The 15,926-nt window shown below is 38.4% G+C and overlaps 1 protein-coding gene across 1 annotated transcript in view; it reads right to left on the reverse strand.

The window, feature by feature from the left end:
• LOC122815018 (kinesin-like protein KIF21A) overlaps positions 1-15,926 on the reverse strand; it is a 1,294,913-nt gene that overhangs the window by 669,833 nt on the left and 609,154 nt on the right. The window contains exon 18 of the mRNA XM_044087270.1: positions 8,297-8,444. Coding sequence (XP_043943205.1) covers positions 8,297-8,444 — 148 coding nt within the window. The remainder of the gene's footprint in view (positions 1-8,296; positions 8,445-15,926) is intronic.

A 15,926-nucleotide genomic window follows, 5' to 3' on the forward strand; every position in this document is an offset into this window, starting at 1 on the left:
CTTACCTTACCCACACCCTGACCCTAACGTCCGTCCCTATAGCACACTTACCTTAACATGTCGGTGTTCTCAGCATCGGGATTCTCAACTGTCGGTCTTCTCCGTTGTTGATCTTCTGGTGTCTGTTCTCATTGACGGCGATCTGCGATTTCGGCGTTTTCAGGCAGACACGATTTTTTACACAACAAATGGCCGGTGATAGCTGGCATATTCGGGATACCAAAGATCCATAAAAACATACAGAACCCCCCCCCCCAGACCTACTGTGGATGGGAACAGGTGTAAGACACATTACTTTGCTAAATTTATAGATTATTGGGTAAAGTCTTCCATGGGGTTAGTGCTCCAGATTTGTAAAGATTTGTGGGATTTTCTTAAAAAACTGGAAGATGTTCCCTTTCAGACGGATACATTCTGGTCACTATAGATGTGTGTGACTTACATTCAGTCATCCCACATGAGACTGGCCTTAGATGGTTTGAGAATGCCTTGGCTGATATTGGTGTTTTGTTCCAGGATTGTATAAATACCATCAGTGCTTTAATGGAAATGGTGTTGCTGAATAATTTCTTGTATTTTGAGGGACAACTTTACAGACAAATGAAGGGTGTAGCTATGGGGGCAGCATGTGCCCCCAGTTTCGCAAATCTTATTATGAGCTTTTGGGAAAATCATTTTATTTATTTATTTATTTATTTATTTATTCCAGTTTGATTACTGGGGAAGTCCACTGGGTCAACATGGCCCATTTTCAGTGGAGGCCTGGGGAGAAAAGCACCGAGAATGCATTAAAAATATATTACATACAGGATATCAACACAATCAAGATTTTAAAAAGCATTAAACAGTTTACAGAATACGATTTCAAGGAATACAGGACAGTATGAGAGTACAATTCATATAGAAATTGATTAAAATTTTGATTTTTATATTAAGTTATGCTTATTACATTTGCATAGTAAAGCAGTAATTCTTTGAAATTCCTAAACTGAGAGTTAAGGTTGTATAGAAATTGCCTATAGTGAAGAGATTCAGGGAGAAACAGCGGTGGTGCTTTGAGTGCAAGTATTAGAGACAGAAATTACTGCTCAATATTTACTCATTTTGTTGAGCAAGTATAGTTCTAGGAGTAGAAGGATTGTCTAGTATTTACAAGTTTTGTTGAGCAGGTATAGCTGTAGGAGAAGGATTAGGTAGTCTTACCAGTTTTGTTGAGCAAATCTAGCGCTAGGGGTAGAAGTAGTTAAGTAGAGGGATAAAGCTGCAGGAGATAGCAGGGAGAGATTGATATAGTTGTAGGAATATGTCTATAGGAGGAGGATAGGGCAAATGTATCAGAATGAGGAGACTCTTATACTAGAAGCGATCCAAGATTAAGTAGGGAGTAGGCAGGGGCATTATCGTTTAGTAGACAGGTGTTTGAAAAGCAGAGCCTTGAAATTTTCGGTGTTTGAGGTGGTTCTTAGTGGGGAAGGGAGGGAGTTCCATTTTTTGCCCAGGGCATAGGAGAGGAGCAGCTGGCCGGCAGGATGTTTAGGTTTGTGGATAGAAATTAAGTTCTGATGTTCAGATCTAAGGGGTCTGTTGGGAATATAAGGTGGAAGGATATTATTTAGAGCGGGACATTTAGTAGGATAAAATATGAGTGAGTGTGCTATGGAGAGTTGTAGGTAATCTAAGTGGTTTGGTAGTTCCAGCCAGTTCAGGGATTGTAGGGTGAGAGGCAGTGATGAGTGGAAGTTTTTGGATTTGGAGACAAATTTAGAGATTTTATTGTAGCAGCTTTCTAATTTAGAGGTGGTAGAGGAAGACAGGTTGGTTAGGAGAGGTGTACCATATAGTAAGGAAGGAAGGAGAAAAGTAGAGGCCAGAGTGAGCCTAGCTGTGTTTGACAGAAAGTGGTTTGTTCCTATACAGCATACCTAGCTTTTGGTGTTTTTTTTTGTTTTATTGTACATGGATTCTTCTTCTTCTTTCGGCTTTTCCCAGTTAGGGGTCGCCACAACAGATCACCTGTCTGCTCATGACTGGCTGTGGAGTTTTACAGTGTCGAGTTTCCAGCCCGGCGCCCAACCTTCCACAGAAGGCACACACACACACTCACACCTAGGGCCAATTTAGAGTGTCCAATCCACCTACGGCATGTCTTTGGGATGTGGGAGGAAACCGGAGCACCTGGAGGAAACCCAGACAACCACAGGGAGGACATGCAGGCTCCACACAGAAGGCACCCCAGCTGAGGATCGAACTGGAGAACCTCTTGCTTTGAGGTGGTAATGCTAACCGCTGCACCACCATGGCCGCCCTTTTTATTGTACATATATATCGAACTTATTGTTCATCAACAATTACGCCGAGAAGTTTAGCGGAAAGTTTGTATTTAATTCCCCCTTTAACTCAGGATTTGTGTTCTCCACCCACTTTTTGGACGATATATTTATTGTCTGGAAGGAAAGTAGGGAAAAACTTGACAGTTGTTTTCAGTATATTAATTCCACCACAATCATTTCTAATGTTTGTACATGACTATAGTGAGTTAAGCATTTCCTATTTGGATGTTAGGATTACCAAGGATTTTAATAAGAACTGTTTTGCATCTAACATCTTTCGGAAAAGTACCTTTTCTAATAGTTACTTACATTTTGATAGCCACCACTCCTATTGTCTGAAGAAATCACTGGTGAAAGGCCAGTTGGTAAGACTGGCAAGAATGATTTCTGATGAGGTGACTTTTATTGATGAATGTCAAATATTATTGAACATTTTCATGAAGCGAGGGTACCCCAAAGAATTCTTAAAACCTATTTTTGATGAGGTAACCCACAAGAGGAGAAGTGGATTATATTTACCTCTGTTGTGTTATAACAATGGAGTTGCACTGAACAGTGATACTAGGAGCAGTAGTGTTTCTGAGGATAGTTGTGGTGAAATACATGGGCACAAAAGTACCCGTTTACCAGTTTTAATAGGGCTTTTATAAGTACCCTTTCTTTATATAGTCATACATTGGGCTTCCATTTTGAGATTCAATTGGTTGTTGATATCCACCAACCCCCATTTGAGTAAAATATTGGGGGACAAACCAACAGTGATTTATAGGAAAGATCTTTGTTTTAAACAACTGTTGGGGAATAAACAGAAAAATAGGAGGGATTGTGGGGCTTTGGATGGAATGCATAAGTGTGGCTGTTGTAAAATGTGTTCCTGTATGTTAGTGAGGGACCAGTTCATTCTTAATGGTTATAAGGTTATTATAAAAGGAAAATATAACTGTAATACTAAGTGGGCTGTATATACCGCCAGCTGCCTTGACTGTTCAGCATATTATATTGGTAAAACCATTAGAAGGGTAAAAGAAAGGGTGTCCGAACATGAGAGGGACATTAAAAATAGAAAAGATACTAATGCACTTTATAGACATGTGGAAAAAATCCTGGACATAGATTTGGATATTTTGTGAGTGACCAACTTAAAAAGGATGACAGGGGTCTAATCATTGAGGCACATTTACTAATTAGAGAACTGAAATGGCAGCTCAGGCTCAATGCTTTAAATGAATCTGGGCTAAATTATATGTGGTTCTATTTCATCTATTCTATTTTTAAAGAATTTAGAATGTTAATGTGTCTTGTAACAAAGGGAAGTTTTAAATTAATATTTATTACTATTAAATTAATTGTATAATTGTCATGTGACTTTTTAATTGAATTTTAATTGATATTTAACTGTTCTGGTTGGGCACTTGCTTAGTTCTGGAGGAGGGTGGCCTAATGGTTAAGGTGTTTGCCTTACAAACATAAGGTACAGGGTTTGAATCTCACAAGAGATAATTGGGTTAGCCTAGTAGTAACCTATGAATGTCCTATGAATGTCCTATGAATGTCCTGAAGGATGAAAGTGCTAAATTCTTTTCAGTGTGTTGTTTTACAGTGTAGCTGCTGTTTGTGGTTATTAAAGCATGTTTACTGGCTTTCGACTCTGTTTCCTGGTTAATAATAAAAATAATTTTCAGTTTACATCTTAAATAGCATAGGAATAGCTTTAATATATTTCAATCTACGATGAGGTAAAATGTTACAGCTAATTTACATGTTTAACGTCCAAAGAAGAGAAAATTATTGCAGAGGTATAATCATTTTGAATTTGTTTTGCAGCCTAAAACCTGTATGATACTATGGATTTACTTTATGCTATAGATACACTGCTAAAGATGTAAACTGCACAGTTTTGTACAACATACATTTTTTTTTGTGTAAAACATGGTATGGTTACAAGAGAGTTTTGTAGTATGTTCTGTGCATGTTAAAACTGATACTTTGATGCAGATTATATCTCTGAGCTATATAACATCTTGCACTGGTGTTCACACTTATAAAAGCACAGAGAATGTCAGCAGTAGTTTCTAATACCTGCTGTTGCTTTTTCAATGTTATGAGTTTCGTTATTCCTAAATATCGTGTGTCTGCATTTTCGTTGTTTTCATTTTGATGTTTTCAGTTTCGTTACTGTGTAACTTCAAGTACGTGAAGTAGACCCACACATCTGTGTGTGTGTGTGTATATATATATATATATATATATATATATATATATATATATATATATATATATATATATACATACACACACACACACACATATATATATATATATATATATATATAGATATATATATATATATATATATGTATATATACACATACATATATACACAAACACACACACACACCCATCCACAACCTGTTTTTCCCATTTTTGCATATGGGGTCTGGATGACATTATAACAGTGACCATCATGGCCAGGTGGCTATATATATATAGTTAGATAAACATAGACATAGATATAGACAGAGATGCATAAAGAGAGAGATATCTATACCAAGCGATTGCAGCCCCCCAAACATCTCCAACGCCCAAGCTCTCCAAACCCAAAAAAAAAAACACAGCATCCATCCATGATGATGTGTGTGCCAGCTGTGCTCAAACTCACTCAACGATTAAACCCACAGCTAGGACAGCTGTTTAATCATTATCACCTCACTCTTACATGCACTCAGGGCACTGCACACAACAACTGTGGTCCCACTTCACAAAGGCCTGGGCGATGCTCCAAATTACCCTTACCGCCCATTAGCTTGATGTTTGGAAAGCCATGGAGAAGAGGAGGAGATCATGTATGGACACATAAATACCCAAAGACATTCCAGACTTGTTTGGCATCCAGATCCAGCTTTGCTTGCTTGTCTTTCAGATCATGCCTCTAAAACTTGCTGACTTTGAAAAAACAGTCACCAAAGCAGTTGATGAGGGAAAGGCACCCCACACAGCCTACCTCCTACGATACCCACTTCGGTATCATTGAAAAAACAAATCACTCATCAGCTTAACCCATATACTAAGATCACAAGATGGGTTTGCAGAGTTGCTGGTGACAGAACCCACAGGGTCAGAGTTGACTAGCTCCACACAGTGCTGGGTCTGTCTGACCACAGGGCTCAGTCCTGGGCCCACTCACTACACTCACACACTGGCATCTAGTACAAGCACAAACAGGACATGAGACAACAACAAAAGCAGCACACAGAAACATCTGGTATATAGTAAAAATGACTCTGACACAGATATATCTTAAAGGACATCACACACAGATACAGATCAAAATGAGATCAAAGAAACGGGATATAAAAAAAAATGCTAGTCATGCGGGAAAACAAAATTACCCCTAGCTACCAAATAGGTGGCGATCCAAACAGAAGATAAGAACATATCAGGACCTGGGTAATTCATCCACTGAGCAGTAGTAGTTAGTCTGTCACCTGCTATAGAGGTTCAGGAGTAGTGAAGATCTTTCACCTTATTGCCCTAAGATCATTCAGGGATCTCATCTAGATCAAGGGGACCAATACTCATAGTCCATCAGATTCATCACAAGTCCGACCCTCCTATGCTAGCCATCTCATCATGTATCTGACCCGGTACTGCAGCCCAAGGAGCCACAACAAAAAAGTCTGAAGGATAAAAGGGGTCTCAAACATCTAAAGTATCTCACCAAAACCGAGAACTCAGAAGCTATTCAGTCCTATGCAGTGACCACAATAATGACATTTGATTAATATCGCCATGTAAAACCAAGCCCCATGAGAATGAACTTGCATCTAAATCCGGCAGAAACCCACCCAAACCGACACGGGGAGACTTAACTTAAATCGACTATCTTAATAGGGCGTGCTGGAGATAGATTCATCATGAGGTAGATTGGAGCTGACCAAATAAATCGGAGGCTGAGTAATGGGCAGACCTCTATTTGGAGAAGATAAATCCAGTGTCATGGATGGGAGATCAGGGCATTACCAGAGGCTGCAATCTGTGTCACTGGGCACAGCAAAACAATATCACAGCAAAATAATGGGTATAGTTCCCCATACTAAGGCAGGCTCAAAAAAATGTGTATAGCTTGTGCAGGCCTATGGTGAACCTATTTCAGTATGAACCTATGTAGGTGAACCTGTGTGTGTGTGTGTGTGTGTGTGTGTGTGTGTGTGTGCTCGCCCGCACACGCGAGTGCATGTATAGGAGAAAACCTGTTGGTGCACTTCTGTGATAGTGTGTATCTCTAGGGACATGCCTGCAGCTGCCTGGATATGAGTTGGGTGGTAGAACAACGGCACAGTCTTACAGCTCTCAAAGTTCAATTCAGAGACATGGTAATGAGCTGCTAATGACATGTTTCACAGTGCACCTTTATCCCATCACTGAGTCCGAGATCATCACTCTCTCTAACTGGCAGTCCCCATGTTGCCCAATTAGCTCTGTTGATGATAACCTTTCTGAATTCTAGTGATTGTGCAAAGCAGACTCCTGTCTAAAACACAAAGCCTAATTACTCTGAGTTGAAAATAATATAATGCACACTACACTTTTATTTCATTAAAACATATTTCAGTTTAGGTTATAAGCCTAAACCATATTGCTAGCAAATTTCAAAGTAAGTAAATAAATGCACAGGTTTGTACACTAAGAGCCCATGTGCATTTTTCTAACTCAGTTTTCACCCGGTTCTTTTATAAATCTAGCAGGGAAAAATGAAATGCAATAAAATAGTCACTAAAAGTTAATGACAAGTAACAGACTACTACATTTTCATATCTGTTCAAATATGTTATAAACATGTAACAATAAAAATCAGCGAAGTTCATTCTAAGACACCTACATCTGTATATGGTCAAAGAACTTGCTTGTCAAATGGCTCACTGATTCTTCTTAATGTGTCTGGCCTACCACTGTGTGTGTATGTGTGTGTGTGTGTGTATATACGCGTGTGTGTCATAAGAGAGACAATGGGTCCACATAAAGTACAGAATGAAATCACTTCTAGTTTTACCTCACTCATCCTACCTACTCTCCCCACCCAATTTATTATGTATATGGTCTTGTCATTTCTGCTGAACTTTTTTTTTAATTTGCTTTGCTGCCAAAAGACACAACCTCACTACTCTGAAGTGAAAGCATTTGGGGGCAGTGATTTTACAAAAAATGACATTCTTTTTGCTCTGACAAACAGAAGATCAGAGCATACCTCTCAATTGTCCAGATTTTCAGTTCGTATTTTTGGTATATTCACAAAATTTATGGTTTTCTGAAGAATCATGGAGGACTGAAGTCACTAAATAATGACTCACATTTGAGATTCAGACTTAACATCCTTTAGAAAATGCATGATAACAATTGTTATTCTAGCAAGTTTCTATGTTTATAAGAGCAATGTTTAAGATCTCTTCCTGTATTTGGGCAGAAAATGCATGCTAACAAAAAAACTGTTATTCGAGCAAGTTTCTAAGTTTATAAGAGCAATGTTTAAGATCTCTTCCTGTATTTGGGCCTTTGTCCCCCATTACTGTAGACTTTGCCCAGATTTCTTATGCTAAGAGGTTGAGAGGTATGTATCAAGAGTTTGCAAAATTATTACTGGATGAGCCTTCAGTTTTCTGGAGTATCCAGAAAAACGTTAGGTGGCAATCCTGTTGTCAAGTAATGTTCATATGGGAGTGAGCAAGGACAGAATGTGAAAGAACAGAAGACTCATGTCTAAGAGCAAGCACCCGTCCTCAGCCACTGGAGTTCAGTTTAAGAGCAGAAAAAGAAATCCTTCACGGCTGACTGAAGGGTTACCACTCCAAGTGTCTTTTACCCCATTAATGAATAACCATGGTCAGCTGAAGACAACTTAAACAGTAGGTAGACATAGTGTTGGTGGTATTAAAAAAAAAAAAAAAAGACAGTACTTGATTAATACTTACCTTCAGCAAGCGGTTCATATCAGACTCCATGTTAGCAATCGTCATTTTTTGCATAATAATATCTGTAATCCTGCGTTCAAGTGACTGCCACTTAACTCTAGCTGCCTTTGATGAATAAACAGTAGTGACTTTCCTCTGGTAATTCTTCCTAGAATATATAAAATAAAAAGGAAATGAGAGGAAATACATTGAATGATCATGCCCTTTAAAAGTCACACGGTTACTAGTTACAAGATACTACTTGGCAAAAACTGCTTATTGTAATATATATGCACATAATGACGACCTGCATTACCTCTCTGAATGTACTTAACAAAAGAGCCAAAAAACATAACTAATGCCTGAGCATGTACGAATAGTTAAGTAGCCTATATATTCATGACATAAGCTCATGACAACAAAGTTCATTTGAAGATGCATCCCAATTATAAGGCACTAGGGCCATATTTCCCTCTTGGATACAATGAATCCCTTTTAATTACCCTCTACAGAAATGGATTGCAACTATGTACAGACAAATGCACACATGCATGCATGGATATACAGCTTGTGTAGTATTTTGTGATCTAAATCAGACTACAATGTCACTATTATTTGATATAAAATGTGTTTAAAGATGATGCATGGATTCAAAGTACTTCAAAAGTCTTGGGAATGCCCCATTTGAAAATTAAGTGAAAAGGGAATTAAGAGACTGTCTCTAAGCCATATTACAGATGCACTATGGTCCATTAATTATGCAGATGGATGTCTTCAGTCAAAAAAAAAACAAAAGGCAAACTGAACATTTTCTGATATCGGCCATCATTAATTAATTAAAAAAAAATCTCATTGTCTTCCAAGCTGTATAGTGAATGACTGAATTTTTTCCTTTTTCCCAAATCCAGTGAAATGTAACTCTGCCCAGGCTGACAGTGACGTTTTGGAGAAGGCATGCTTTGTTTGAGGGGAAAAATGCTCAACATTTAACTTCGCTGTTGCAATAACAAGCAACCAAACCAATGCATTGGTATCCAATGCATTAGCCATAGTATCTCCTTATGCTAGTGATCTTTATGTCAGATTTGCTGGTCAAACTTAACCCTAGGTATGCACAGAGCCATTTAAGACATTACTCTTTCTTTAGTGCGATCTTCCTGGTGGAGAACAGGGAACCCCTTTCTATGCTTCCGAGTTTGGGGGCATAGCTGACTGCTGACAATGTCTCTTGTGAAAGCAAGTGATGATCAGTGTAATAAGCCCTTTGCATCGCCCCCTTTTCAAGCTTAGCCAGACTTGTATGGTTGCTACAGCCATAAAAGCCATACCTCCCCTCTCAAGGAGGGCTAGATCATTCAAGTCTGTGGTGAATTTATGAATATCAGTCCAATTATTCAGGTCCCATTTGAAGGAAAGCAGTGCATCACACTGCTTGATCCTCAAATCACTCCTGACGGCTGTTCTAATTAATGACCTCCTTGATTGACCCTTGCCCCAGTAATGAGAAAGAATGGGTCTATTGGCCAGGAAAGGGACTGAAGACTAACAACAGGAACATACCCCCCCCCCCCCAAAAAAAATGTGCAGCACACAAGATTTCTTGTCAAGAGGAATGAAAATATATGCTAAACTCCCTCTCTATTTCATACAACAAAAATCATAGGAAATTCACGTCTACTGAGTCTTGTGACCATTACAAATTGCCAGATCCCACCCTAGACTGCACCTTCTAGGCCAGTCAAGCCCAGGATGAATTTATAGATCATCATCTAATTATTCAGGTTCCACTTGAAGGAAGATCGTGTATCACAATGCTTGATTTGCAGAGGGAGTCTATTTGAGAGGCAAGGGAGATGCTAAGTAATGAATCGGTCTCAACTCATTTTATGATTTGCTGAGACAGGTTTAGATGCCTTGTTCTGGTATTTGTGGGAGCATTTACTTGTAAAGGTACAAGAGATCCTGGACTAGAGTCATTGACCGTTTTGGAAGGCAGGGCATGGGTCTACTCTGAGGAGCCTATAAGACACACAAAAATTTAATAGTTTTTCTAATCTTCTCTGGTAGCTTAGGAGGTTTTAGGCCCATGATCCTCTTGGTTAGAAATCTCTGGGGTATTTCAAACTGTTTGCCATACCTGGTAATTTACATTCTACAGGGGGAGCTGTACTTTATAATTGGTTGGATCAGTGCTAAATACAAGTGGACAATAAAATCTTTATAGATTTAAATATGTCATAGGCAACCAGCTGCACCAAGCAGAAGGACTTCCTGACAATCAGTGTTAAATGGTGATGCCCTTACATTCACTGCTGTAGTATTATTAACAATATGGGATTCCCGGCCATGGAAGCCCAACATCCAGCCAGTCTTCCAAATACTTCTGAATTTAAAAGTTATGCCGAACATCATCATATGTTTCCTGCACAGGGAACCTCCAGACACTGGACCCAACCAAAATGAGTTCTTTGAGAAGGTCACCAAAGCAATGGAAGAGGGCAAAATGGTTCAAACTGTCTACCTTGACCTTGCCAAGGCATTTGACACAATCCTCACTCAGTCATTGTTGACAAACCTATGAGGTTAGGTACAAACCATTATGTCACCTAATGGATAGCCAGCTCGCTCACAGACAGTACCCAAGAAGCTAGAAGTGGGGAGTCCACCTGAACAAAGAGGCCAGTCCACCTGAACAAAGAGGCCAGTCACAAGTGGTGTACCTCAGGGATCAGTCTTGGGACTGCTCCTTTTTGGCAAGGACTTCTCTGAAGTCAATGCCAATATCAGTGGCCTCTGCTTGACTACATTTGCAGATGACTGCAAATTAAGAGCTGTCACTGAATCACCCACTGGCGCAAATTTTCTCCAGGAAGGGCTGACACAGAAACAACTGGTGCCAGAGCCATGCACTAAAACCTGTAAAACTAAATACCAAGAAATGCATAACAGTGTCCTTTGGGAAGTCAACCCTGGTAACTATCATATTGACAACACACCCACTAGTAAGTTACTTCAGGACACACACAGATAGTAAGCTAGCCTTTGACCATCACGTGTCTACAGTGGTGAGTAAATCATTCTATGTTACAGAACTTATAAAGAAATGTATGGTATCTAGGTCCAAGGATGTTACTGTTCCACTGTATCTGGCATTCATCAGACCTATCATTGAGTACAATGCCTCCTTTGGTATTTACCTAACCTGGCATATCCAATAATTGGAGTGTCCACAGAGGTTCCTCACTAAAAGAATACAGGGTGCAAGTAATATTGCCTATGCAGACTGCCTCAAGGCCCTATCCCTGTATTCTGTCACCTATAGCCTGTTGAGGGGAGATCTATGCCTGGCATACAAGGCATTTTCAGACCCCCACTCTGATGGACTTTCTGCATATCCGCAAAACAAACAGCACCAGAATTATCTATTTTAAAGACTTAAACCTTGTCTGTGGTACAAATAGGATCTGCTGGAGAGAAAGATATGTGTCCCACAGACTACGCCTTCTCTGGATCAGGCTCCCCATCCATATGGAGCAGAGTTCCTCCCTAACCCAATTCAAGTGAAACCTGAACAAATGAATAGGGAACAGAAAATTCATCCCTGGTTAGGTACCTATGTCTCTAATGGACACAGGCAGCCAGTAAATGACTCATCTCCCAGGCCCCTGCTTGTAAATATTTCACCTCCCAAGCCTCTGCTTACACTTATCAAGGGTGCCAGAACTTGTCGGAGATTTCCCTTCTGGTCATTAGCCTAGTAAACACCTATGAAAAATCTAGTTAACTAGATTAATTACTAATTTAGTCAAGAAGGCCAGAGTAATGAGTACAATAACGAAGGAAGCTAGAGGGGATGAGGTGTTGCAGAAGCTTAAGCTGGACACTGGGGAGGTTAAAAAGCTAGCAAAGAGAGGAATGGAGGTGTTGTGGACTGACTGGGAAGGCAGGGAATGAGAGGGTGACAGCTTTGGGCAATAAAGCAGTAGTGTGTCACTACAAAATAAAAATGAACTTTTGCATGCAGCACATGTAAGCTGTACAGATTTATCTGTAATGGCATAAAATTAGATTTGCCCATATGAACAAATATTATGGGGTGTGTAGTAGTAGGTTTATTAAGATAAAAGATTCATTAACCATATTATATAAGCACTCCACTGCATGCAAACATTTCTACAAATGTTCTTTGCAATAGAACATGCTGAATTTGATACTCATGGGAGGGACTACAATAACAGGTTAGAACTTAAAAGTAAAAAAAGCAATTAATTCTCAAAGCAGATATTATGCCAGGTTAGAATGAATATATTAATATAAAATGCGTATTGCATAACAAATCTTATTAGTCTGTATCATCATCTAATTTTTACATTACTTACTCTTTTTAGGAAATTATAATCGTGCTACAATGTACAGTTTACACGTTTTAAAATAGTGATGTTCATTTAAGAAATATATCACATGGTTGGATATATGACAAGTTTGGGTATATATAAAATGGCTTAATTTAATTGTTCCAGTGAAGTTTAAGTCATTTTAGTGAATGGAAATGTTAAAGGTCTGTTTGTTTTTAGTAAAATACATTGTCTGGATTATGTTGTATAGTCTCTTTTTTTTTTGGGGGGGGGTATGCGTGTAAGGGAAATGGAGTTTGTATCATGAAGGAATATGTGGATGGAGATGTAGATTGAACTTTAAGAAATATGCAATTACAGTAAATATGGAAAATGTACTAGAAACAAGGAATAGGGCAGGAGAGTAGGTATAATGTAAAATATATTTGTAATTGCACCTGGTTAAAAAGGGTACAGTGGACAGAATTGGAGGGATCAGCAAAGAAAGAGCAGTTGTGAGTAAAAAACCCTAACATCACTTCTTGGAGAAGTGGTCAATTTAACACTAAATCAAAATAGTTAATGTTTAATCCTACCAACTTTGGCTTCTTCCTAGTCTCTCCAGTCAGCTTTTCAAACACCAGTCTCATATTCCCAACATATTTCTTCTATCTCTGCAATACTACCCCTACAATTCATTATCACACTCACCCCTCATAACTTTTCCTTACTGCCTTTCTTTCTCTTTGCTTGTATCCCATCTATTTCTAACTTGAATGCCTTTCCATCTGTTCCTTCTATCCTCACTCTCCTAATGACCACAGCATGATCCAAAATGCATCAGTCTCTGATATCCACTCCATTCATGTGTTCTTCCATGTCTTTCCTAACTCAATCTCCCCATCTACTAGCCTGTGCTATATATGCTTGTTCAAATTTGTGCTGCTTTCTCTCATGACTCCTTTCCACATAGATGACAGGTCTCTCTTTCCATTTTATCCTTCAGTGCCCTGTTTTTCTTGGTATGGAGCTTCATTCTTCCCATAAACTATCATCATACTCAGGTGAACTGTGATGCTAAAGTTCCAAGGAAGCATGCATTTCTTAATGGAGAATCAGCAATTTACATGGCTTCCTGCAAAACTGATATGTTCAGCCATGGACAGGATTACTAAAGAAGGTGGAAAGAAAGACAGAAAACAGAGTTTAAAAACAATAACCCAGCACACAGTACAGGGTGTGGTAAATATACATTTTTTTCACCACTCCATATGTATCATCAAGCACTCTAACAGTCTTACCAATCACTTAATATTATATCTGCACATGGCGAATTGGGAAACAGTTTGTTTTTTAGTGTATTAACCCAACCACATTTGAGTATTTGGGTAAGTTTTAAAGAGGAACTTAACAGATTATAATGTAGGATGATTATAAATTATAGGACACTTTACCTCAGTGGAATGAACTTGGATAACAATTTGACTTTATAGGAATAGATTTCTGTGGAATTTTATAACAACATGTATTAAATAAATATGTTATTTAATTAATAAATAAACAAAAAAGTTTTTTGAAAGTATTTGGTAATAATGGCATTTTGTCTCAAGTAAAGTCGTTAGCTAAATTGTTGATAATTAGATTACTGTATGTTTAACTGGTTAATCATTGAATGGAGCATTTGGTGTATAAATTGGATCAGGTTGCAATGCATGGTTTATTCCTAGAAGGCGAAAGGCCGAGGTACCAAAATAAAGCTAAAAACTCTTAAGATCCGTGTGACGTAGCTGATTTTTGTGGTGTTCCAATTTTTGTGGGGTTTCTTTTTTTTTAGCCAATCATTTAACTCAGCCCTATTCACATTTACAAGAAAGTGAAACTGCACAGTGCACATGCAAAAAATTCACAATGAAACCACACAAATGCAAATATGCCACACAAAACAAGTCCTGAGAAATTAAGTCTAACAAAATTTGAACAAATGTTGAATTAAAAAGTATATCACAGCTATAATTAACCAAATGGGAAATGGCATCACTTGCAAATGGACCCAGTTCTACATACCTACACTAAATTGGATTAAACTAAAACAAAAAAAAATGGAAAGAACTGTAAAACTAACATAACTGAACATAACCATAGTCCCACTACTAAAACAAGGCCACACATTTAACCCAGACTTTACAAAAATAAAAAAAACTGAGGAGTATAACCATCCACAAGACAAAATGTTGCTAAAATGCTACATATCATATTTAAAGCACTGTATAACAGAACATGCATGCAACTATCAAACTAGCAGACAAATTCATACATGAAATACGGGCCAGATTCAAAAAGATGTGCTCGCAACTAATTGGCTTACACCAGTGCAAGTATGCCCCAATTTGAAAGACTTGTTCTTGTTGTAAGCCCAATCTATAAATGGGCTTACACCAGGGACCAGATTCCAAAAGATTAACTCAAAGCAAGTCCTTTGGAATCTGGGTCATGGTTTAATTCTGTTTATCAATGGGCCTCACATCAAAGTCAGTCATTTACACGGAGAACAAGTCCTTCAGAGTTGGGACAGGCTTACACTGGAGTAAGTTACTTACTGAGAGCAAAGATTTTGGAATTTGGCCTTATGCGCATATATGCTTGCATGGTAAGTGAAATATCTGTAATGCACGACTGTGCCAATTTCTTTTTTGCTAATCATCAAAAAGTTGTCCCCTCAACCTACAGAACATTAAATAATTTACTACATTTCAGATTTCAACATACTACATACATATCTGAACATGCCAACAGTATTCTAGTTCAAAAATCTCACTTTTCCTGCTTGGTGTTAAATGCATCTAAAATTGTGAACTACTCCCAGGGTATGCACAGCCATGTATTTGCTTCTACTGCTAAAAAATCAGCAAATTCATGAAAGGAGATCAAGAGTAGCACACAGTGCATCACACACATAAGATCCAATATTACAAAACATACCTCGGACAGTTGGGCCAAGAATAAAATGACTGATCTACACTTCAAGGAATTTTGCCTAATGAAAATTAAGATTGCTGAAATTCACATTAAGTTAAGAAAGGGAAAAGGAGATCAAAGATTTAAATGCCACTTTTACTTTCTTAGGTTTAACCAGCCTGCTTTAAGATGCAATGACCTTCGCACTAGTATTAAATGGAGTTTAGAGGCAAATACTACAACACTGGTGGAGGGTTGGAGGAGTCTCTCTCTACCCATAAAATTTGTTTTTGTTTTAGCAGAGAGTTACAGCATCTTTCAAATGGTCCTCAGTCACACATCCAGTAGATCCACTTTCATGC

Source organism: Protopterus annectens, chromosome 11.part0 (genome assembly GCF_019279795.1).
Source record: "Protopterus annectens isolate FY-2018-M chromosome 11.part0, PAN1.0, whole genome shotgun sequence".
In the NCBI taxonomy this organism is placed as follows: domain Eukaryota; kingdom Metazoa; phylum Chordata; order Ceratodontiformes; family Protopteridae; genus Protopterus; species Protopterus annectens.